A 25,343-nucleotide genomic window follows, 5' to 3' on the forward strand; every position below is an offset into this window, starting at 1 on the left:
TGGCAGCCAAACCTCCGCCCATGCCCCGCAGCATCATCTGCGTGTGACAAGGTGCAAGGGCAGAGTCTTGTCCCCGCTGCCTGGCTGCCATGCCCTTGGCTGTTGTGCTCTGCGTGGACCGTGCTGGGGGCAACTCTCCTCCGAGGGGACTGCTGGTGAGGAGGAGGGGGCCATGGGGGGAAGTGGGGCTGGGGCGATGGTGCACGTGCCCACAGAGAGGGCTCTGAGTGCCACCTCTGGCACACATGCCATAGGTTCGCCATGATTGATATAGGGTCTCCTGCTTGAGCAGGACCAAAAGACCTTCAAGGTCCTTTCCAACTCTTGTTATTCTGTTATGCAAAACCAGAGAAGGATGCTCTCTTCCCTTCATGTCTGGATTTTTCCTTGCATTCATTGTAGGATTCTGCCATCTAGTGGCTCATTGATTTAGCAACAAGATCAAACCAGAAATTTTCATTTTGGAGGTAAACCAAAACCAACATTCAGATAAGCAGAGGAAGAATGCTATGAAAAAGGAACTGGGGAAAAACTATTGTGCTTCTAATATCGTCTTTGTGAGAATAAACCCTTCGTTATTGTTCTTGGCTTTGAAAAGAGATATAGATGAAGTGGTACATGAATATATTTTGAGGTAAAACAGTTTTATCCATCCTAAAAACCTAGAGCAACTGTGGATGTAGTGGTGTCTTTTCAAGAAAAGCTTTTTTTCATCCAAATTGGTTAGTGATGGATCCAGTCAAAGGGAAAAAATAAACCAGTAAGTGTATAGTTTTTAAAGCTTTAATTTAAAAAGAACATTAAGACACTTAAAAATATTAATGATGACTGAAATCTGAACAAATGAAGCACATTTTTAAAAAGCAGGATATCTTCATTAGACCTTACAATGTTTACTGAGTGTGGAGAATAGTAGATTTACACCACTTCCCACTACCATCTCCTGCACCCACACTACAAAGTAACTTTCTCCAAGAATTTCTTTGTGGATTTTTTTTTCTCTTCCTTTAGAAAAAAAATCAAATATTTCACACAGCATTTCATCAGATCAAATGTCAGTACAATTCTGGTAAGCTTCAAGACACAGAAGCACTAAATTTGTATTTAAAAAGGCTAGATCACTCACAAACCCATTATAGTATTGTCATAAGCCTCCAATATGATCTCTCTATTTTCCATGTATCTAATTATAATTTTCAATTGAACTTTATCTTCATCAACACTTCAAGAGATGCCTGGGTATTTAAACAGTGAATAGGCATTATCATCAGATAACAAATTGGGATTTATGTGGCCAAAAACAATACTATTTTTAAAAAAATCCAGTAGCATATAGAAAATTGAATCTCCAACAAAGGGTTCCTAATAAGTTTTTTTTGCCATACTGATTTATCTGCAAGTGTCTGAGTGTGAATGATGCAATCATTAGTAACTAACTTATTTATTCATTATTTGTATATTATAAGCACTTTTATACCATCCACCTAACTTATGACAATTTAGACTAAATATCAAAACCAACAAAAAAAACAATAAAAACAGTACATTTAGAATAGAGAGAGACAGCCATTCTGTTGAACACTAAGAGACCTAACGCCCAAATTCCTGTTCCAAAAATAGTCTTGACTCCTTGTAAAAGTGCTAACCCGGAGCAAGGATATTCCTTAGTACCGTGTTTTCCCAAAAATAAGAACTATCCCGAAAATAAACCCTAGCCTGATTTTTACGTATGTGCCTAATATAAGCGAGCCGCTCTCCAAGGGCTTTGTAGGGGAAGGGGAGCCTGGCCTTCCTCGCTCAGCTCCAGCTGGTGTAGTTTTCTTGGAACTAACATAGCATCCTTCCCTACACAGCGTCCTTCCTTTCCTCCCTTCTTCCAGGAGTGGCAGAAAATGGGGCTACCATTTCCAGAAGAGAGAAGGGAGACATGGGCCAATGCAGGGCATCAAAAAAGTGTGTGGTGGCAATGGAGGGCTAGCAGAGGGATACCAGGGCTGGCGGAGGGAGGTGGCAGGGGAGGCTTGCGCCCCTGGTCATGGCGCAAGCCATGAGAGAGTTGGCGGAGGAGGAGGAGTCGGCAGCTGCCGCCAGAAAGATGATCTATGGGGCAAAGCGGGGGCAGCAGGGACCGAAGAAAGCCCCTCCAGCAGCAGATGCAGCTCCAAAATAGCAGAGGGGGGCCAGGTAAGGCCCATCCTCCATAGTATGGCAGTCCGGCTCGGGAGGGAAGGGAAAGGGAAGAGGTGGAGGGAGGTCACCAAGCGGGGATGGGTTCGGGGGCCCTGAGGTAAGCGGGTGCAGGCCACGTGGGGCAAATCCACCTGCCAAAAAATAAGACATTCCCTGAAAATAAGCCCTAATGAATTTTTTGATGTCAAAAAAATATATAAGACCAGGTCTTATTTTCTGGGAAACATAGTACTACAGCCCATTCCTGAGTCCTAGCACCACCATCCCCTAACCATCCCCTAATCCAGCAGTCCCCAACCTTACCAGCTCTGTGGACCAGCAGTGGTCCAGTTCCCAACAGGTCACAGACTCATAACCGGCTGTGAACCGAGGGTTGTAGACCTCTTCCCTAACCTACCAGCTTGATTTTCCTCCCCCCACCATTACTGACATCCACTTAAGGAAGGAACAGTGCCTGCAACTCCCATCCCCAGCAAGATACCATGAAAAGTCTAACAAGACCAGGAAGGATAAACAGGTAGTTCTTTGTTTAGCAACCACAATTGGGACTGGTAGCCCAATCATCAAGCCAAGAGGTCATTAAGTGAAACTGCAGCTATGGTTTATGATCTTGCTTCACCTTTCCTATCCTTTCCACACCTTTGAAAGTCATAAATGCTAAGATTGGTCATAAAGTTATTTTTTCATCACTGTAGCAACTACAAAAGATCATGAAGATAGTTGCTGAATGTATTACCTGTATAATATAATACTACAAGAATACTTCTTGCATTCCTATCCTTTAAATAAAACCTCCACCAAAAAGACTAGATGTGAATTCTCCCCTTTCTCCAAGAAAGGTGAGGAAGCTCAAAGGATTTTCAGCCTGGCATTCTGGAAACAAGAGATTCATGTGGCTCTTAGAAATTTAGAGACTTCGCCCAAATGAATTCACTAATAATAAATAAATAAATAAATTCACTATTAAATAAATGCTATATTTTAGGGTTTATTTCGTTCCTAAGATTCTCTATATAAGACCTCTACCGTCTTCAGAATAAATTTAGCTAATGATATTCATGAATCTTATTTTTTGTGGGGTTAGTATTCTCCTGTTAAGAATTTGACACAATGTTAGGTCTGTCCTCTGACAGGTCTGAATCCAGAGTAAATGGGATCTGGATAATATGGTTCAACTATGATCCTCTGAAGCTAGGAGAAGTTGGAAAAGAACACAGTAGTGTCAAATAAGGCTGGATTGCCTTTTTCAAGCCTAAAACCAACAGAAGCTCTCTCAAAAAAGCCATCACCATCTCTCGCATCCAAATAATCTCATCTTCTTCACAGACCAAACCAGTCAAGAGGGGCATGAATTCAGCTTAGAAGTCACAGCACTGGTATTACAGGGAATCTTAGCCACTTTGTCAGTTTTCACTAGCTTAGTGAACAGTCAAAAGTCATACTCTCAGTCATCACATTCTATGATATGGGCATCTACTTAAAATCTAATGTTGTAAATGCCCAGCTGGATTCAGCACCTCAATAAAAACTAACTTTTTCCTCCCAATAGTAAAAATCCTATCAGAAGCAGCCACCAACACAAATTTAAGTTTCAATTTTCTTTTGTACAGGATCAGAGATAGATAAAGTAGGGAAATGGATAAATTGGAAAAGGACACTTTTGAGGTTAGAACAAAATAATACCACTAGGATCATTTTTTTGAAAAATTTCTGTGTCTTATATTCCAGCAGAATAAAACTGAAACAATGCAAACTTCCACCCCAGGAAACAATAAAAGTTCGAAACAAGCCTTTTGCTCCCTTGTTCTTCATCCTTGGGCCACATATGTAGGTGAGGTGAAAGATAATGCCTCAAAGTTATCCAATGAGTTGTCAGAGCTGCCAGCCTTCATTCGCAACTATGCTTCACTAGGTGCCAGTCTGTCATGAGCTTTGTGGGAGGAAGCTGGGGGGAAGACAAGGGAAAGGGAAACCAAAAGGGATCTTCATGCTGTCTCAGATATCCCAAGACCGCAGTCATGGGAATGGAATGTAACATCCATCCATCTATCCCGCTGTAGCAAAACATCTTCTTCAAATGTGACTGGAAAATGGGATGATGGGGGGGGGGGTGAGGAGGTTAGGGTTAGCCTCAGATATTTCATGCAGTCTTGCCCATTGGGCCTTGTGTCCATGCCCAATGATGACAAATGACAAGTATAGCACTGCACTTCAGAAGGAACATCTGAAAGGCTGGAAGTGATCCACATATGTATAGAGGCCTTTCCTAAGAAGATATGGCTATGGTGGTCTTTACAGAACGAACATTCAAATTGTAATTCGAAACAATTAAAAAGACTTAAAACCACTTTTTAGTTTAAAATAGTTTTAACTGGCAACGCTGGTGAAATTTTCTACACAATGTAACTGTCTTAGTGGAATCGTCTTAATCCCAACATGAGGGGGAGAGAAAATAATAAATCTCAGTTCTATTTTCCAGTTTCATCATTTCATCTTCAGGAAAGCTCAATCTTGAGAGTCTCCCCATATTTCCGGATTAACTTGTCGTGATTGTGATCAACAGACCATTGTGCTGGGAGATGCTTGGGCTGCATGACATCCAAGAAGTGCTGGCGCCAACGTTTCTCCAGCCCCATGAGAGAATATAAGCCCCCTTGAGCAAAAGACTGGACCACTTTCAGGCCATGTGGCACATAGTTCTCATTAAAAATCCTGAAAAAAAGATGAACAAAGGAAGTGTTTGGGAAAGCACAGGCTTGAAGGATGCCAAACTTTATTTATTTATTTATTCATTCATTTATTCATTCATTCATTTATTTATTTATTTATTCATTTATTCATTCATTCATTCATTCTACCACTTCAAAATGGGCTTTATAGTGTCGAGAACATTATAGACACCAATCCTATTTACTAAGTGGTGAGGAAGTGAAATGAAAGGGAGGAGCATCTCTAATAAAAACACTGAGCATTTTCAGACTTCTGGTTTTGTGTTGCAGCGAGATGGGACGCAGGAAGACAGAGGTCTGCCTTCTGTGCCCGATTTTGCCTTGCTGGGAGCCCTAAAAAGGGCTTAAAGTCACCCCGATAAAGAAGGTGGGGTGCCTTGTCAATCACGGAGAGACGGCGGTCTCTCCGTTCAATCCAAGAAAAGCCCTCTAAACCAGCAGGGGAAAGACTGGCCACCCCTCTGCGGCCGGCCATTGGCTGCTGACAACCAAAGAACAAAAGCTTTCATTAGCACTTGTAAACAGCATGTTTGGACTGGATAAGAATATTGATCCTTTCTTTACTATTTTGCAACTGAATTTCCTGGGAAAGGCTCCCAAGAAGCTTAAAACCTCCAGATGTGAATGGAAGCGGCATTTTAAATTTTTATGGGGGACAGAAATACACAGTAGTGAAGTGAAAGTAATACAAAGCTACAGTTTTGATAAATCTGAGAACTGAGATAATTGCTAAGATTTTCTCTTTGGAAAAAAGATTATTGGGGTGAAATATAAGAAATCAACCCTTTATTTTAAGAGTGGAAAATGGACTTTGAATGACATCTAGTGGTGGATTTGAGTACAGCACTATAACTAGCTCCTTGGCTGCTTGGTGATTTTCAGCTTGGGACAATAGCTGGCAATAAAGGAAAATATTTTGGCATATTTATCATCCTGACCTTCTTGGACTACGAATACCTACTGAGCTTGGACTTTTAATCTCAAGAGCTAGTGGGAGAGAAATAAAAATGTGACTTTTTGAATACATCTGGCTGCAGGGAGGTTGAACATTTTGAATATTTGGAACATTGTGGATTACAACCTGGCCTGACTGATAATTTTCAGGATACTTGAGACAAAGGATTACTTTAAAATATTGCTATTAGGACTGGATTATAAAGGCTATATACAAAGATCAGAAAATTAGAGGAAATTTTGTTCCATTCTTACTGGGACTGGTGATACTAGAGGATTTCTAGGAATGATACCTTAAGAAAAAACAAACACCTTTCAGTAGCAAATACTTTCTATGCTACGGTAAATTCATCAAACAATTGTTGTGTACAAAGAGAACATAAAAATAAACCATAATGAGACTAAAAATAACTTAGATGATGTAAAGGCCCAAATCTTCAAATTGAAGCTACAACTGGAAAGCTCCCAGACAATGACTACAAAGTATGAACAAATAAACCAGAAATCAGAGGGTGAAACAGAAGAAATGGATCTAGAGATGGAGGAGATAGGAGAAGGGAAATATGGACTGTCATACACAAATAAAATACTGCAAGACCTACCTATAACAATGAAAATACAAAAGACCCTTTACTCCTTTCTCCAAAATACACTTGATGACAAGGAAGAAGATTCTGAAAAATGGAACATAGAGCAGGCAGGGGAAATGTCTAGGGAATGTGGATGGGTGGAGTTCCCCCCCCCCCAAAAAAAAATACTCTACCTAAATATTGTCTTTTTCATGCCAAGTAGCTTTCACAAAAATAGAAATTAAATTCTTGGATGATTTAATTGCCTTGGTCTGGAAAGCTGCTTGGCAAAGAAAGAAAGCGAGAGTTAGATTTACAAAACAGAGGATTTGATCTATCAGAGGGGGCACTATCTGTTTAACATACCTGTTTGAATATGATTAAAAGAACCCTTAGATATAATTAGACTTTTATAATATATTATTTACAATTAAAATAGCACTTTTTTTCTTCTTCTTTTGATATGGGAAATTTGAAAATAAGAGGAGGATTGGTATGAATAAATTTTTAGCTATATAAATGTATTAATATTGAGAAAATCATAACTGACAAAGATATTTTAAATATTGATGGGAAATCAAACTTCAATAAGAGCACAAAAAACAGGATATTCTTATGAATTGATATTATTGTTATTTCTATAATATTAGTAAAATATGATGAAGATGTCTATATCTAATTTTGTAAACATCAACAGTAATAAGAATTGTAATTGTTTAATGAGGGGAAAATGGAAAAAATATGGGGAAGAAAGGAAGATCAAGGAAAAAATACTGGATTGAGCAGTACTGAATAGATTTATATTGAAGAAGTTAACGTTATTTATGTGAACCCAGACAACATGTTGTTTACTAAGCTCCAAGATTGTAATTTTTAAAAAATAATAAAACTTATAAAAAAACACTGAGCATGGCAAATCAATTTGATGTTAGATGAAGATGGACAGGATCCTCTAATATGGAACCTTTCAGATATCACAGCAACCGGAAACTTGGAAGTGCAAAACATATATGCTTATCCCAACATGATTTCTTATATAGCTAAATAGCAGGATTCCCACACAAAAGGGAATTGTCAAGAAGATGGAAACCCAAATATTTACAGAAGTACAATAAATAAACAAAAACTTCCAAGAAAGGATTTCCTAGAAGGGAAATCCCCAAACAGCTCAATGAGAACCAAGTGCATTGAGGCTGCCAGAATATCAGATAGCAAGACGAATGGAACAGAATGCCTTCAGAAGAGATTTGGCCACCTGGCTCATTGGCTAGAACCAACCATGTTGCAACTGTTCTTGTCAATAGTTATTAAAATGGAAGGATAGGAGGGTATTACTTTATTGTTTGAAGATCTAAGAGAGAAAGTCAAGTCCACACTTGATACCACTAGCATGATGTCTTTTTTATCTTCTTCAAGATCTGAACCTACTCTTTACTTTAAATTAAGCTTCTCACTTTTCCCTGGGAATTCCACTCATTACTGCAGGCCAAATTCTAGAACAAATTCCCAAGCCAAACCCTGCTCTCCTTCCCACTAGCACTCTCCAAAGTTGGATAATTGGGCCCAGTAAGCAGAAACCTGGAAAACATTGCAAACAAGCAGGCAATAATCATGCATCTTAATCTAAATCTAATCAACCCTTACTCTAAGACATTGTACCTGGTTTCCAGTCCAGCTGCTTCCTGCACCATCTCTGGGGAAACTGTGTCAGATGCAAAGTAATCCCTGATCAGCTGCAACAGCTCTTCCTTCCTGGCAGCAGGCAGGCTATCTGCATTCACAAGTGCTCTAGCTGCTGAACGGACTAATCTGCGGGTGGGATCTTCGAGCAAGCGAACGCCCTCCTCACAACCAATAGGGGCACTGAATTCTTCTGCCAGTTGTTGCTTGAGATGATTATCATAGTAGTTAGAGAGCGCATGACACGCAGTGCAGAGAAGGAGCACATCGTGAGAATTGTGGTCTTTCATCTGGATAGGAAAGTGTTTCCGGTACTCGTGAGGTACAATGTTCTTTCTGTTGAGAAAACAGCAACATTTAAGAGTGGATCACCAATAGTGCCACTGAGCCTGCAGCCACCTTTGTACCATGAGGTCAATCAGGTCCCCTCTTTAGCTGAAGAAGCTGCCACTGAACTCTATAGGGTTCACTTCACAGTATGCAAAGGATTTCACTGTTTTGTTAATTAAAACTCTACTCCAGGGTTTCTCAACTTTATCCACACATCATAAAATCACCAAGGTTGAGAAACACTGTTCTACTCATTTTCTTGTGTTCGGTCAGCATGCATATTTTATTGTCAGCTTTTAATGTTTTTAGTACCTTACTTATTTTAGCTAGAACAAGATGGGAGATACATTGCTTTTCTTTTAATGTAATGGCAGAAGCATGTCATCCTGAAGCTGCCAAATGACCTTACAATGGTCTATTTTGTTTTTGTGTTTCACATTAGCAAAGAGATTTGCATTAATTACTAAATGAAGCTTTGGAGGGCAGAGATGTAAACATTGTTACTTGTGAGCTATTATAAAGCAAATGATGGTTTTAAAAAGGTAGGTTAAAGTAGCAAACTCCCTTGATGCCTGGTGCCATAGGTTCGTTCACTTCCTATTTAAATTTTGATATTCCCCTTTTACTCTTATACAGAAACAAATTTTCATGCCTGCCTTCTGCTGCGGTCTCCAGTTTATAATGCCTCACAGCCACAAATACATGAATTGACACAGCGCAAGCTACCCTTATACCCAACTCAGCTTCATAGTTGCAAACTAGAGTGGTATAGCTGAACGTAGGATGTCGGAGGTCCAGAACATATTAAATGTTCTTCTTGGAAGATGTGAAACAGTGTAGGGTGCTGTGCAACACCTTTAGCATACAAATAGTCTATTGTAACCTACGGGCAGATGGCACAACATTAAGGCAGGGAAGAATATGTTTAAAAGATTATTATGAGTCAGGAGAGAAAATCTCGATGACTACTCTATAGCTATGGAACATGTTACTTTAGAGAGTACTATCATCAGCTTGGCTTTTAATAAAAGCGGTTAAACAAATTGTCTCACAGTGTTCATTATCTTCTTGTACTGTTTTCTATAGTGTCCATTATTCTTAAACCAAGCCAAATCCCAAAATGCTATGGAATTTCTGTAAGCTTGGAATTCATTAAATCAGCCATCCATAGACATATGAACCATATTAATAAATTAATAAACCAGATTTACACATCATTCAAAAGAAACAATAAAACGCCTAGGAAGGGAAAAAAAAGACTACAACACATCCCCTCCAGCAGCCCATATTTAGATAAGCAGTGATCAGGACCAGATAAATAATCAGGCAGAAAATAATACTCTGATCAAGAAATCATCAAAGAGAAAAGTATACCTCCATCAAAATTGGCAGGGAAGTTAATGTATATAAATAGGCAGCAAAACTCCATTCATTTACACTGATGATGTTACTTTGTTGGGTAATAAAATTACTGCAAATAAACAACCAAGCTCAGGGTACACCAAGAACTCCATTGTTCACCTATTAGTTTAATTTATACTTCTTCTTCCCACTAAAAAACAAGTGTTCCAGATAATTAATGATAAAAGCAAACAATTACAAGTAATTAGTACCAATATTTGCATCCCAAAATACATGAAGAGAACACAGCAGTTTGTAAACATACATAGAATTTGTAAACTTTGCCAATATGCAATACACTCCTCATACTATGACACTTTAATACTTATGAAGTTCAGATGTACAAAAGTTGATATTGTATGATCTTGGTTATTTATGGCACATTAAAAATTAGTTGATATTTCAGCCAATGAAATACTCAAAGCTTTATCTATGTATGTTTACAAAGACATCTCTACATGTTCACTGGATTTAATGCTATTCTTATTTCTTAAACACAACATAATGGGGTAGGAAGCTTAAGATCTTTCAGTAGTTTAATCAGCCAGACAGAACTGCTTCTGAACAACTCACCGAATATAAGACTCTTTTTTGCCACACGCAACACACAGATTTTCTTTGACTGCCAAGTAATAATCCACAGTTGATTCAGGGCGTCCAGAAGGCTCAAACTTTAATCTCACAGTAAACGGCTCCACATTTACTAATTCTGAAATAACAACACACACAACCCCCCCCCCAAGAATATTAATGCCTGTTCTCTGATGCTATCAAGGACTGTGATCTTCCAGATGTTGCTGATCTGCAGCATCAAACCCCCTCCCCATTAGCCTACAGGCTAGTGCACTAAGAGTTCTAGTTCATAGCTCCCCAATCCTGCTCCAAATAATGGATAAATAAAAATTAATATATATACCGTATTTTCCAGCGTATAAGACGACTCGGCGTATAAGACGACCCCCGACTTCGAAGAAGATTTGCATGGTTAGAAAGTCGTCTTATATGCCAGAAAATACGGTATTTTCCGGCATATAAGACGACTTGACGTATAAGATGACCCCCAGCTTCGGAGAAGATTTGCATGGTTTAGAAAGTCGTTTTATATGCTGGAAAATACAGTAATTGAACTTCAATGTAAGAGGCGTTGAGGTTTAATGATGTATAAAATTTGCTAATTTTCTGTGGTAACCTCCAACTTTGTAATTCTATCTCTTTTGTCTATCTTAGGTCTATGGAAGATTCAACTGCCCATGTTTCTCCTCTGTTTTTTCAAACAGACTGAGATAAGAAATCCCATTTTAGAGAATGGAAAGAAAAAAGTAGAAGAGCATAGAAGGCAAGTATTAACAGTAGAAACTGTCTCAGTGAATCAAATGGAATGAACATCCTGATTCCATCAAACATGAATACCCATATGTGCTCCTAATATAAATAGCAATAGCACTTAGATTTATGTACAGCTTCATAGTGCTTTACAGCCCTCTCTAAACCGTTTACAGAATCAGCATATTGCCCCCAACAATCTGGGTCCTCCTTTTACCAACCTCAGAAAGATGGAAGGCTGAGTCAACCTTGAGCCCCATCCGGATTGAACTCCAGGTCGTAAACAGAGTTAGCCTCCGATACTGCATTCTAACCATTGTGCCAATGGTTAAAAGCTACATTTGGTTTAAATAACTTTTTAAAACCTAAAAATAATGTCTGATTTTAGGTTTTTTTAAAAAAAAAAAATCAGCCAGGCCAGGAATCTACGTGCTTTACCCTTGCCATCGCAGAATGGGGATGAACCAACATTTCTGTGTTCTAGAAAGCACAGTATATATTAATATTTGCAAAAGCCACCTTGAACTCACATACACAACCTGCTTTTACATCTCAAGACTTACTTTAAGCTGGAAACCATGTAGCTATATCACCTGGCCTAATTTCTCATCCTCTAATTTTTGTATTATTTTGCTTCATGAAGAGTCCTGAAACCCTTGAAAACCAAAATACTTTTATGTCATTTAGTTAGTATTACTAAAGGCATTATCCAACTATGGATTTTGGATTACAGCATAGCTTTTTAGGGCACAACAACAGCAAGCACACGTCTTTCCAAGCTTGTGTTTAGGCCTTTTTGATTCTAAAAAAAAAAAAAACATTCACAAACCTCCAATGCCTTTTTTTTTTAATTAAAAATTTTATAAACTTTTTACAATAAAATACCCCCCTTCCCACCCCATAACCCTCCCCCCTCCTTCCCAGAGCTGAATACAGGGTTAAAGAAACAAAAAAAAACATACAAATTAAATGAACATCAATCCACTATACATACATCCAAAAAATTTAAAGTACTTTAACTCCAATACATAGAAACTACAAATCCAACCATACCCATTTTAAACCATAGATTATTCAAAAGCTAAATAATATTTCCTGATCCCATATTTATTCTGTACAAAATTTACCCATCTTTTCCACACCGAGATATATCTCTCTTGTGAATGGTCTTTCAGATAAGCTGAAATGTTTGCCATTTCTGATAAATAAGAAACTTTAAGAAACCATTCTTCTATGGTAGGCAAGGAATCCTTCTTCCAATATTGCCCAATCAGCAACCTTGCCGCCGTAATAAAATTTAACATTAAGGTAATCTCTTTACCATCACAGTCTACAATAATACCTAACAAAAATAATTGTGGTGTAAATTTTATCCTTCTATTAAAAAAACAGATTCACAAACCTCCAATGCCTTTGTCAAGATACCACTGGGCTTTCTTGCGATCACATGTACATAAAGGCTGCCCATCTGGAGCGTGCAAGAAGCAATTATCATACAAGGGAGATTTTCTGTGTAAACAAAAGAATGCCACAATCGCTATCAGATAAGAATATGGGATTCTTATTAAGTGAATCACTGCGGTTGTTAAATTATTAACATGGTTGTTAGCTGAATCTGGCTTCTCCAAGGACTTTGCTTTGCAAAAGGTAGATCGCATGACCTTGGGACACTGCAACGATCATAAATATGAGTCGGTTGCCAGGCCCCTGAATTTTGATCATGTGACCCTGGGGAAGCTGCAGTGTGAACAACGGTCACAAGTCATTTTTTTCAGTACCGCTGTAACTTTGAACGGTCACTAAACAAACTGTTGTTAAGTCGAGGACCACCTGTACAACTGTTAAAAATGTTAAATAACTGCCTCCTCAGTACTGTTCCTTGGCATTTACCATTGATTTTAACTAAACATACTCCTAAGAAAAGTCTTAAAACTATGCACATTTTATAGGGAGTAAGATCCACAAAATTTTTAAATAAAGGCATATAATTCAATGAGAGCCAGTGCAGTGTAATGGTTAAGGTGCTGGACTAGAAGCAGGGGTACCCAGCTTGTAGTCCTTAAGCATGAAAGCCAGTTGGGTGATTTGGGCTATTCACCCTCTATTAGCCCTGTTCTGGGGAAAAAGAAGTATATATATTAACTCCCACCGAAACAATGCGATCAATTAGATGAACCTTTCACACTTGATAAGAGTCTGAGCAATAAGAACAAATGTCTGCCTAATTATCTAGAGCAAAGAAAATAACTCTCATTAGAGTTCACTATCACATCCACATTCAAGGAACCCTTGTCATGATTCTCTGGTGTCCCACAAAGCAGAAAACCAACTCTGAGTTCATGTAGTATTTGGCCAAGAAGAGGAAAATAGTTTCTAAAGCACTATATACATAATCTCTGGGTTTAGGCATGCGTTTTCAATGGGAATCTTCACAAAAGACTTAATCTAAACCAGTGTTTCCCAAACTTGACAATTTTAAGGCATGAGGACTTCAACTCCCAGAATTCCACAGCCAGCAACGCTGGCTGTGGAATTCTGGGAGTTGAAGTCCACATGCCTTAAAATTGTCAAGTTTGGGAAACACTGATCTAAACTAATCTAACTTTTATTAAGATCAAAGACCAGCATAAGGAGGATAAGATGGAAGAAATTAAAAGGCATAAAATACCACAAAATAAAATTACATATAAAAAGTTAAAAAACATAAAAAGAAAAGAAAAGATTGGCCAGCAATCAAAGCTATGCCGAAAGAGAAAAAAAATCTTCAACATTTTGATGAAAAAGTACACAAGGAACATTCACCTTGCAGAATATCCTACACCCAGAGGCTTCCGTTTGTGCTTCCGAGGATCCTTCACCTGCTGGTTGATTGGGGAGGATTCATTAGATGGAAGTTTCTCATACTGTGAGCTGTGTTCCACATTTCCTGGGTTTTCATCATCACCAAAGCTATTATTTTTTCGCCTGAAGGGTACATCCACCAAACCCTGACATTTCTTCAGGACTTTTTCCCAAGCAGGAAGAACATATCCATCACCTGACGAACAAGGGGGGCAGGAAAGGTTCACCAGGTGGAGGAATAAAGCCATTGACACCTGTGCATCTCGGGCAGCATAATCAATCTGAGGAAGAAAACCAAGAGGCATGCCTTAACTTATTTATCAGCATCTCGAATATCCAAGAACACCCAAGGTGAATTCTCCCCAATAACAAACAGAATGAAGAATAGTTGGTAAATAAAAAGTTCTTCCTTATGCTGTTAACCATAGGCCAAAATTACCTCACTAGCCATCTTCTAGGCCAAGCCCTCATGATGTCTGTTTATTTGTTTGTTTTTTATCACATTTCTAGATTGCCCATCTCCTTCAAGAAGGACTCTGGGTAATATTACTTTTATCTCATTCTCAGACTACTGGAGGTGCAGTATACATCTGAATTTAGCTGTTGCAGTTTAGAAGCAGCATTCTCCGCTTTTCCTGGCACAGAACTTACCATAAAAATATATAGATTGCCTGCTTTTCCAGACAAAACCGTATACACATGCCTGTCTACAGATTAGTGAGTTGAGAGCCAGGTTCTGGCAGATGATCTAGCCATCTATCAAAATCTGTCTCTCTCCTGTTTCCTGTTTGGTCTACTTGAGAAGCCGACAGTCTTCTTCCTAAGGGACAGGGATTGGTGGTTGTTTTTTTCAATAGCAGCTGATGTCGGGGAATCCATCAAGCACTTCTCCTAAGTTGTGCCAGACTAATCATGTGAGGACAGTCTCAGTTTCTTGTCTTGTTACTGTGACAAAATACAGCTGAGCCATAAGAGCATCAAAGAGGCATCATTAGAAGACTTTTGTGCTGCCTCACTGTCTAGAGGATAAGATAAAATAACCTTTATTGTCATTTTTATACTGTGGGCACAATGGCACACATCAAAAATGAAATTTAGTTGCCCGCTGTCAAAGGAAAACACATACATGACACACATCTAAACATACTATGAACAACATATGTATAGACCCACATCCCTACATATACGTAGCAAATAAATATTAAACATTGTCCATCTTGAATATATAGCGGAAAGAGGAAGCTTGAGAGTTGGCAAGGTTAATGCTGTATAGAATGAAACTCTGGCTGAATCTGGATGTTCTGCTTCGGATACCATGAAGCCTCCTCCCAGAACGTAACGAAAACAGATCGTGAAGAGGATGTGTAGTGTCCTAGATAGCATGAGGAAAAACCTCTTTATTCTATTTAGAAGCATCCCAAAAAGATGTCAATGCCCATGTTCAATGAGACTACAATACAGGCATGACAATCCACATTTGCTCTTCAAGATCTCTTCACAGGAATCTGGCAGCAAAATGGATATAGCAGTGGTTGTTGTCCCCACCACCACCAAAATCAAGATAGAATGGGAATGGGAGCCCAATTTCAGCCCATCTTTTGTTTTGGAGGGAGGGATTAACAATGATAATGGAAGTGGGACAGCAAGAGGCTTCCACTTTTAAAACCTGAAATAAGCCAAAAGCAGCTGATTAAGCTCCACTTCTTTCAGTAAAGTCACCAAGTCATTGAATTAATTCTTGATCCACCTAACCCTAAAACAGAAAAGGGCTATAATAATTTTATCTATACACAAGGAATGGTTGCTGGAATTGGGTATGTCTGGTTTAATGAAGAGAAGGACGAGGGGGGGCATGATAGCAGTATTCCAATATCTCAGGGGCTGCCACAAAGAAGAGGAAGTCAGGCTATTTTCCAAAGTACCTGAAGGCAGGACAAGAAGCAACGGATGGAAACTAATCAAGGAAAGAAGCACCTTAGAACTAAGGAGAAACTTCCTGACAGTTAGAACAATTAATCAATGGAACAACCTGCCTCCAGAAGTGGTGAATGCTCCAACACTGGAAGTTTTTAAGAAGAGACTGGACAGCCATTTGTCTGAAATGGTATAGGGTTTTCTGCCTGGGCAGGGGGTTGGACTAGATGACTTCCAAGGTCCCTTCCAACTTTATGATGATGGTGTTATTTCCTATATTCAAAAGTTTCCCATTTTTGGAAACTTGTATTCCTTCCACTCCTTCCATTGGGAGAAAAGAGGGGTCTGACTGCCAAAATGAAGGACCAGATAACACCATGAATTGCCTTCATTGAAAGCTGCTATTAAAAAGCTTACAAAGACAACAAACCTGTTCTTGAGTTAACTGTTCCGCTTCCCAATTGCTGCAGCACAAGTGTAGAGATTTATCAAGGGAATATTGGAGAAGCTTTTCAGCAAGAGACTTCAGGCTGAGCCCATTTGTGGAGAAGGTCTTACTTCAGGATTGTACATGGAAGAAAAAAATGCCCTTTATCCATCCAACAAATGCTTAGGAACCAAATCATCACTATTTATGTGTGTGTGTGTGAATATGTGTCTGTTTCTCTGTCTGTTAATTTGGAGATTTGGTATTTAAATTATCAGCAGCAGGTTAACTTTTCTTGAATTCTTTTCATAACTGCATCCATTTACCTAACAATAGGAGAAAACTTTATGTTTGTACAGCATGCTTAACAGGGGCACAAGTGGAATTAAGTGAATGTTTTAAGGTGAGCAATTAGGGGGCCAGGAAAGCAGGGGGCCAACAGAGAAAGGTAGGTAGAATGAGTGAGATTTATAAATTTGTGTGGAATTCTAGTTTTCAGCACAGCTGCTTTTCTTTCCTTTTTCTGATCAATATGGAACATAATGAAGATTTGCTAATATCCTTTTGGAAAAAAGGACTCTTGTGACACCAAGTATTCCTGGATTAAAATCAACAGGGATACTATATTCCCCAAATTGAAGATAGTTGACATATGACTGTAATTGTATGCTGACAAACTAGCAACCAATAGACGTAACTAGGTGAATAATTGATTGGGAAAAACATATTGTATAAACAGGGCCCACATGCATCTCAAAATTTAAAATAAATAAAGTACAGTTAACAATGAAACATTGCCAATACCCCATTACTTACTGCATTTAGTATTCTAGAGAACGAAAAGCTCTAAAATTATGTTAAATTATAACCTCTCAAGTAACAAAACATTTGGAATATTCAGAAACATAATTATGATGAAACCTCAATTTAATAGATTTTGGGTGTGATGGACAAAATTTTCATCTGGTCACCCTACCATAATAAGAGACATATCCATTGTGTCTGTGGATGAGGGACTTTTAAAATATCAAACCAAAAAACTCTATTGTATTTCCCTCATTCAGTTATTTACATAATTTGTATGATAATACTATGTAGATTAAGTCATTTGCATGAAATTATGTTGTTTAAGCAAATGTCAGATGACACAAATGATATAATTTGTTACATTTGCATAATAATGTCACTATGCCCCAATGATATAGTTTGCAATATTATTGCCATTCAGGAATAACATCCAACACTTCCACCACAAATGGTCTGTTAAACCAAGGTTACCTCTCAAAGAAACAAACTGATTCAAAGATACATACCTATGTCTTAGGGCCAGATAGCGGAGGTCCACAGTCCCTTTGACTGTTACACTATAGTCATGAAACAGCTTACTGGCATCTTCCCAACATCCTACCCCAACTTTTAGGATTTTGCCATCTGCCAGAACTTCAAGCAAAGTCTTTGGAAGAACTTGTCCCCCATTGGTCAGCTGGGGCAAACGAAGAAGAAGGCAAAGTCCATTACAAGTAGCCAATTGTAAGAGAGAAACAGGCTTGGCCTTTTTTCCTTTCACTGAGACCTAGGAATTCAGATGAAAAAAATGATGGCAAGAAAAGCAACTGGGCAATCTAGACTATGTCAAATCCACAGACAACTCTGTGTATTTTTAGTAATACCAAGTATACAGGCTGATTCTGATACCTAAATCTGTAAAACAGTCACTATGTAATCCAGTAACCATTCTGCTGAATGTAGAATTTACGTAATTAGTTGTTCATCTTATAGAATCTCAGAAGAACTCTCATCTCCAGATTGTGATACCATAAATAAGCCAAGAATATTAGGTCTATGCATTTCAGATCAAGATCTAGCAGTTCCCAATTGTGTTGAAGGAGGACTGCAAATCCAGATTATTTAACTTGGGTACAGAATAGGTTTTTCAGTTGGTTAGTAACACCAGATTTATCTAATATATGGTGAGTTTTTTCTGCCAAAATAGCAAGCAAGAGAGAAATCATTTTACAGCAGCAATAGAAAATACATTAGAAAAACAACAAATAGATGGAAGGACAGTGTGGATGCCTGTGAAGTTTAGCTATGGGCAGTGATTTAAGAAGAACTGATCACTTGGTGTCTTTTAACCCTTTGTGCAGCCCATTCAGAGCTTCTTTCTTCTCTGTCTCTCTTTCCATCTCCAATTATCTTTTCCCTTTGCGAAGGAAGGAAGGAAGGAAGGAAGGAAGGAAGGAAGGAAGGAAGGAAGGAAGGAAGGAAGGAAGGAAGGAAGGAAGGAAGGAAGGAAGGAAGGAAGGAAGGAAGGAAGGAAGGATTGTGAGAATGGCCTATGAATCAGAGGAATAATTAGTATATTGTACAGAAGCTCAAGTATTATAAGGGTACAGTCTTGTTACTGAAACTAAATCTGGTTCTGAACAGATTTATGTAAATAGCATATGTAAGCCTCTTGAGCTATATGAGAAGAAGATACAAAAACTACTAGTGTATTAAAAATAAATCAGTAGGACAAGACTAAAAGCAATATGTAAAAGCTGCTCAAATAGGCTACGCTTTTTTGCATCCCATATTCTTTACAATCAGTATTTTTCTGTAAACATTTAGGTAGATCTGGAAATCCCAGAGTCAGCAACCCCTCCCATATCATACTTTTGAGTGAGGATGGTCCAGTTTTGTCTACAAAAGGATTCACTCTTCAGGAAAGGAGTTCATTACTAGTAAACAGGGTGATATAAATTCACATTTGGGCAATATTGTTCCATGTAGAATTTGTATAAAGTACCTAAACTGCCATATGAATGGATGTCAATCCAAAACCGATGTGAGGATAAAAAAGCATTTGTTTATGACTACTACCTGTAAAAAGATAGTGGTTACTACGACATGGAAAGAGTATCCAAACCAGCCTCCAAAGTTAGGCTCCAGCAGAAATATTTAGTGCTGATAGGGAAACTCTTCATAAGACCAAGCAAACCATGTTATCATAGACTCACCTAACGTGTCATGGGAGTATATGGTATTCAAGCCAGCCCTCAGTCTTAGCTTATAAAGCCTACGTAAAGAAGTTTATTAATAACCTCTACCTTTAGCTTGTGAAACAGATTTTTCAATAGATTCTAAGACTTACCCACTCACAATCAATTCCAAGGACTAGACAACATTCCAACTCTTTCATTAATATGGGTTCCACTTCATTCCACTTCTCTACCTCAGAAACAATTATTACTTTTGCCTCAAGGATCTCCTCCAGCCAACAAATTGTAGGAGAAGGTAAAGATGAACGAAAAATGTCTTCTGAGATATCTTTCTTTTCTCGTTCCTTAACATTTTGTCCTTGGTTAGGTGTAATGCAAGTGTTATGTTTTCGACGTTGGATGACCTTCCAGACAGCTAGACCTCCTGCTGCAATGCCAAACAGGGTAGCCACAGTAACAGTGACTGCTGTTGGTCTGGGCATGTTTTCATCTTCCTTTCTACTCCATCTTTGCAAAAATGGCAATACGCAGTGATCTAATAACATGGAATAACACTGATTAAAAATAAAGCAAAATTGTGGAGAAAAATTAGTAAGCCTGAAGAACCCATTCACCTGAAATACGTTCTCCTAAGTTTCTGTCTATGTTATGCTAAAGTATGTTTTATTCCAGGGGTATCAAACTGCCGGATGCGTCACGTGGAAGCCACGCCCACCCCATTGCTGGCAATGGCAAAACAGTCCCGATATGTTGCGCGACGTCACATGACGTCACAAGTTTGACATGTCTGTTTTATTCAATAAATTAAGCCAAACTAAACAAGCAACATTAACAAATTATCAGGTGTAGCTCAAACATTGGGACATTTCTGAATACAAACAGGAAAAAATAAATTATAAATTGATCTCCTTCAGGCAGGCTTCAAATGCCACACAGAGTTTGGAGAAATGCATGTTCAGATCATGACAAAGAGGTAAATTAATAGATGTATCTTAGAAATGTTGGTGAACGAAGTGAACAGAGGGAAGCCACTTAGACCCTAATTATTAAAAGTTACTCAGGATCTAATGTGAAATATGAATGTTACCAAATTGACTGGAAATAGTGGTAATAATATTATTCAATGTAATGCATATGAAGATGTAAAATTTGACACTATGCAATGTCAAAAAGCCCAAAGAGGAAAGATTTCCTTCAAAAAATAAATATCTTGCCCAAAGGAGAGAAAAAAAGAAATTCAAGCATTCAGAAGAAAAATACAGCCACCTAAGAAAAAGACTATCAGATCCAGGAAATGCAAATTCCTGCCATCTTCCTGTCAGCCTTACCAGGTAGACCAGACAGGAAACACAGCCAGATGAGCTAATTCTACTTTATTGTAAGGCTACATTAAAATAATCTTGCAAGTCTGAAAGTACAAGTCTCCCACTGTCTTCTTTATAGCTCAAGAAACTTGAAAAAGTCACTTCTGAACCTTTTGCCCCATTAACCAGCTGCATACTATACCCTTTCTTATTTGACCATTCCCTAAGCAGCATCTTTTCTCTCTGACTCCTAATGTTTTTCCCCAAGTACACTTCCTCATTGACTTTGTGGGAAGCCAGCAAGAAGTCACAAGTCATGGTCACATGAGGTCCTCAGTTAATGACCTGCAATCCTCACTTAATACAGCAAGAGAAACTGCTGGGATTGCCATCACTAAATGATGTGGTCACGTAGCACTGTGTTTTACCACTGCAACATTTAGTGACAAAATTCTGGTCCCGATTGCCATTCTATCCCAAATTATACCTGTAACAACCATCTCAACAACAAAAAAAAAGAGGTTGGGGATTGGGCACAAATTGTCCAAACCTGTTGCATCTAGTAATGGCTTTTTAAGAGGGAACAGACTACTGCTTCTTTCAGACGTGGAAAAACCACCCTGTCCGTCAAGACATAATTTATCACCATAGGGAACCAATTACCTATAATCTCCTTGGGAGGCCTTGACCAATCAGAAGGGATAGACCTATGGACTAGCATATAGTGGAAGCCCACAGACACAACACAGCTAGAATAATTGTTTTAATAAAGACAAAAAAGAAACCACATACACAAGTTTCTACGTCCTTCAGAACACAGCAGTCTAAGCCAATATACAGAGATTTAAGTTTGAGACATTTCTTCCCACCTTTCTAAGTCAAAGAATATTTGCTTGGTCTTTTCAAACCTTTGTAAACATTTTCTATGTAACAGTCCTCTCTTAACAGTCCTCTCTAGAAAGAGAGGACTGCTTCGTCTCATCAGTTTTAGTCCTTATAATACTAAAAAAGATAAGGAGATTATAAAGAAGATGAAGATGATTATTGTTATGGGGAAAATAGGGGGAGGAAGGAGCAATGTGTGTGTTTGCCACCTTGAGTTATTTATAAAAATAATAAAGGCAGGATATAAATAAATATATAATCATACACAAATAATCATGAGTTCTTTGCATTTCAGAAATTGTAGGGTAGACAAGCAGTGTGTGATTAACATTTTCAGGCAGAGAATATGAGTTAGTGATTTAAAAAATAACTAGTATTTGCCAAGAATATAGCAATGTGAAATCTTAAAACAATGTTTTGCAACTTTTCTTTAAGATTCACTCTAGCCCCAGGGAAGGAGAAAGAGGCCAATGTAGTTCCCATTCTTAAAATAAAATCCTGCTGGGATTCAGAAAATTATACCTAATTAATTTCAGTTCTGTACAAATTATACAAAGTATGATTAATATAACATTTTCCAGTGCTTACATTTCAGCCCTTTTGAGGTAGGCCAAGTCAGGAAATAGACTCCAAAAGAATGACAGGAACTTTATTTTATTGATATAAGCAGTAATAATAAAATCTTGAAAGCCTGACTGTATTTTCCCTTCCTTTCCTCTTCCACCCCAGCAAGTTAAGGCAAAACCAGTCCAAATTTCTTTCTAATTTTTTTTTCCCATTTTCTGGGCTTAACATATGTTTATAATGGTTTCCACAGTTTCTCCAAGCTCATCTTTTTGCTTCTCTGCACCAGGACCAGTTTTGTTGAAGAGGAGTCAATACAGAAAGTTTCCGCATTATAAGACTAAATTTCATAATCTCCAAAAGTGTCAACGCACATAAATGGTCAGATGAATCCATTTAATATCAACAAGTAACTGTGTCTTATATACCCAAGAGAGAAAAATGAATACCTATTATAAAATCCAAATTGGTGATATTTTTATTATATAATGTGAGAAGATGTGCAAATTTTCAAGCTCTTCAGAACTGTTTTGATTTATGAAGAACAAGAAGTATAGAAGAAATTCACAAAATTAAGCTATTTCAAGCTACGAAGTCTGTCATCTCAACCAATATGACTGGACTTTCAGAATACTTTTGACAAAACTCATTAAAAATTCCTAAGCAAATTTAGAAATTATGAAATAAGAGAAAAAGATTGTCTTCTAGATTGTTTGCCAAATAAGATACAGAAAAGAGAGAACAAAAATAAAACAACAGTCCTCATATTAGAAGGAAACAAGACATTATATTGTTAACCATGTTCATGGACACCAGTGCTTTAAAAAAAATTTCTACATGTGATTTTGAATTGGGAGCTGGATGGCCAAGTGTATTCATGAAGGGATCTTCTCCAAATTACAGAAATGAACTGAACATGCAATTCAATATAAGATGTGAAATATTACAGATTGGGGCAAAACTCTCAGAAAGAAGTCTTGTTAAGGGATAGGATAGGCAGTAATAATTTGTTGCTGATCACATTTTCTGTTTCAGTGGATTTATTCCTCAACTGCACTAACATATAAACAGAATAACTTAAACTTTTTAGTGGTACAAGTACAGTAAAATATACTGTCCCCTTAAATATTACTTTTCTTCATACCAGGAAAATGGCATATCATTTATAACTGAGGAAACATTCATCAAGCTTTCTGCCACACCTAACTGCTTTCTCAAAACCCTATAACCTAGAACTAAGGAGAAACTTCCTGACAGTGAGAACAATTAATCAGTGGAACAGCCTGCCTCTAGAAGCAGTAAATGCTCCAACACTGGAAGTTTTTAAGAAGAGACTGGACAGCCACTTGTCCAAAATGGTGTAGGGTTTCCTGCCCGAGCAGGGGGTTGGACTAGATGACCTCCAAGGTCCCTTCCAACTTTACTACTATTATTATTACTATAAATAAAAAAATAAGAAGAAAACTGGCATACTGCAAACAACCCCAGCTTCTGGCATTATTTACAGCACTGCCTTTCGATCCATGCTGGTAAGAATTCTGGGAATTTCAAGCCCAACACAAATAGAGACTGACATAGGATTTGATGCAATTGTGACACATAGTCAAAGCTCTCAGTAATCTTGTTTTAAATTCATAGATTGGACTGAAATGTGCAACAACATTTGTACACAATGTGTGAGCTATGCCGATGCCTGAAAGAGAGATTACCAACACTTTTATATGTGCCTTTTTATGGTTTTACAGGAAAGGTAAGTGTAATAAACACACTTTGCAAACATTTTTTTCAGCTCCCATTTTTGTGCAGGTTCAATAAGCAAAAAGTGAATAGTTTCCCTATCCTTCCCATCATTGTATGCAGCAGATTACAACAATTAAGACATACTATCTTTACATTTGTAAACATTTATTTATTCTTGGAATTTTGCTCCATATTTGATCAATATACTTCATCATTAAGTTTTCTTGATATTATTGAGGCATGAGATGACCCATTTAAATGTCAAATATTCAAAATGTACAAGTAAAATAAAGCACAGCAATCTTTGCAACCACTTTTCAGCCTTGATATGTAAATTATTTGGAATTTTAAAATCTATATAAAGGGCAGAATTTTACTTTTAAGGGTTCAGTTCTTACAACACTATCCCTTATAAAGGTAGTCAAATACATTTACACAGCAGATTGACAGTAATAATGAAGATTTTTCACTGGGAGTGACCACAATCCTCCCCCAACTACTGCCTCCAAAATACCGAACAATTTCCATTATCCCCAGCTAGCTTTGTTGAGGAGTTAGCCACATTACGGAACCAAAGCAAAAAGGACTGCTAATAATAACATCTTTGGATGACAAAATGTTCCTGTTTTCCTCAACAGGGAAACACCGCGAGAGATTCCACAAAGAGCAGTTTCTCCATCTTGTAAACTTCACTAGACTAAAGTCCATTATAAATTTGGAAGCTTTATATTATTAACATGTTTAGAAAAAGGCTTCAAGCAGAAAGCAAAAAGACCCAATAACTGCTAAACAGTACTGTATTATAATCACAATCTCGAAGGAGGGGAGACTACCCATACCTAAAGAAAAAGAAATCATACATCCAGCATATTTTGCCTACAGACCTCAAACTAATAATAATCCCCATTCTCCTCTGACGGCGCCTTTATCAATAAAAGGCGCTCACGTGTACGTTACCTGTTTTCGTAGCGAAAGGCAAAAAAAAAAAAAATTTCCTCGGCACAGCAATACTTCCGTGCTCCCCTTTAGAGCGGAACGTACAAGTGTATTGTCATACAAGCGCTCCAGGGCGCTGCCATGTTGTACGGCAATTGTGGCTTAAGTTCGATTTGTTTGGGCTTCTGTTTTCTGAAACGGTGGCCTCTAACGTTGATTAAAATAATCACTCCTGCTACAGTAAAGCTTAAAAAAAAAAACAATAGCCGGTACTGTGTGGCATGTAGCTTTTGGATTTCCTGCGAAGTATCCAAATTGTTTGACAGAGGTGTTGAACTGTTAATTGAAGCAATTAATTAATCTACACCTTATCATCCCTTAATTTACTGGCGACGTGGGAATTTGCTGTGAAAAGGAAAGCTCTTCTTAGTGCTGCCTGATTCTATACATATACATTACATGGACTAGAAGACCTCCAAGGTCCCTTCCAGTTTCTGTTACTGTTACTTTTACTTGTAGGTACACTGAGAGCTTATGCACCGGAAACAAATTCCTTGTGTGTCCAGCCACAC

The 25,343-nt window shown here is 38.0% G+C and overlaps 1 protein-coding gene across 1 annotated transcript; it reads right to left on the reverse strand.

Moving 5' to 3' along the window:
• Window positions 1-1,242: 1,242 nt before the first annotated feature.
• Window positions 1,243-24,933, reverse strand: EXD2 (exonuclease 3'-5' domain containing 2). Its single transcript, XM_039324010.1, has 9 exons — window positions 24,793-24,933; window positions 19,495-19,877; window positions 17,672-17,931; window positions 16,362-16,488; window positions 13,979-14,298; window positions 12,579-12,685; window positions 10,427-10,562; window positions 8,102-8,458; window positions 1,243-4,902 (listed from the first exon to the last, which is right to left on the reverse strand). The coding sequence occupies exons 2-9, from the start codon at window positions 19,822-19,824 to the stop codon at window positions 4,686-4,688; spliced, it is 1,854 nt and encodes a 617-aa protein (XP_039179944.1). The 5' UTR covers window positions 19,825-19,877; window positions 24,793-24,933; the 3' UTR covers window positions 1,243-4,685.
• Window positions 24,934-25,343: the final 410 nt, after the last annotated feature.

The sequence above is a fragment of the Crotalus tigris genome, unplaced genomic scaffold, assembly GCF_016545835.1.
Source record: "Crotalus tigris isolate CLP2741 ecotype Arizona unplaced genomic scaffold, ASM1654583v1 scf7180000024291.2576520, whole genome shotgun sequence".
In the NCBI taxonomy this organism is placed as follows: domain Eukaryota; kingdom Metazoa; phylum Chordata; class Lepidosauria; order Squamata; family Viperidae; genus Crotalus; species Crotalus tigris.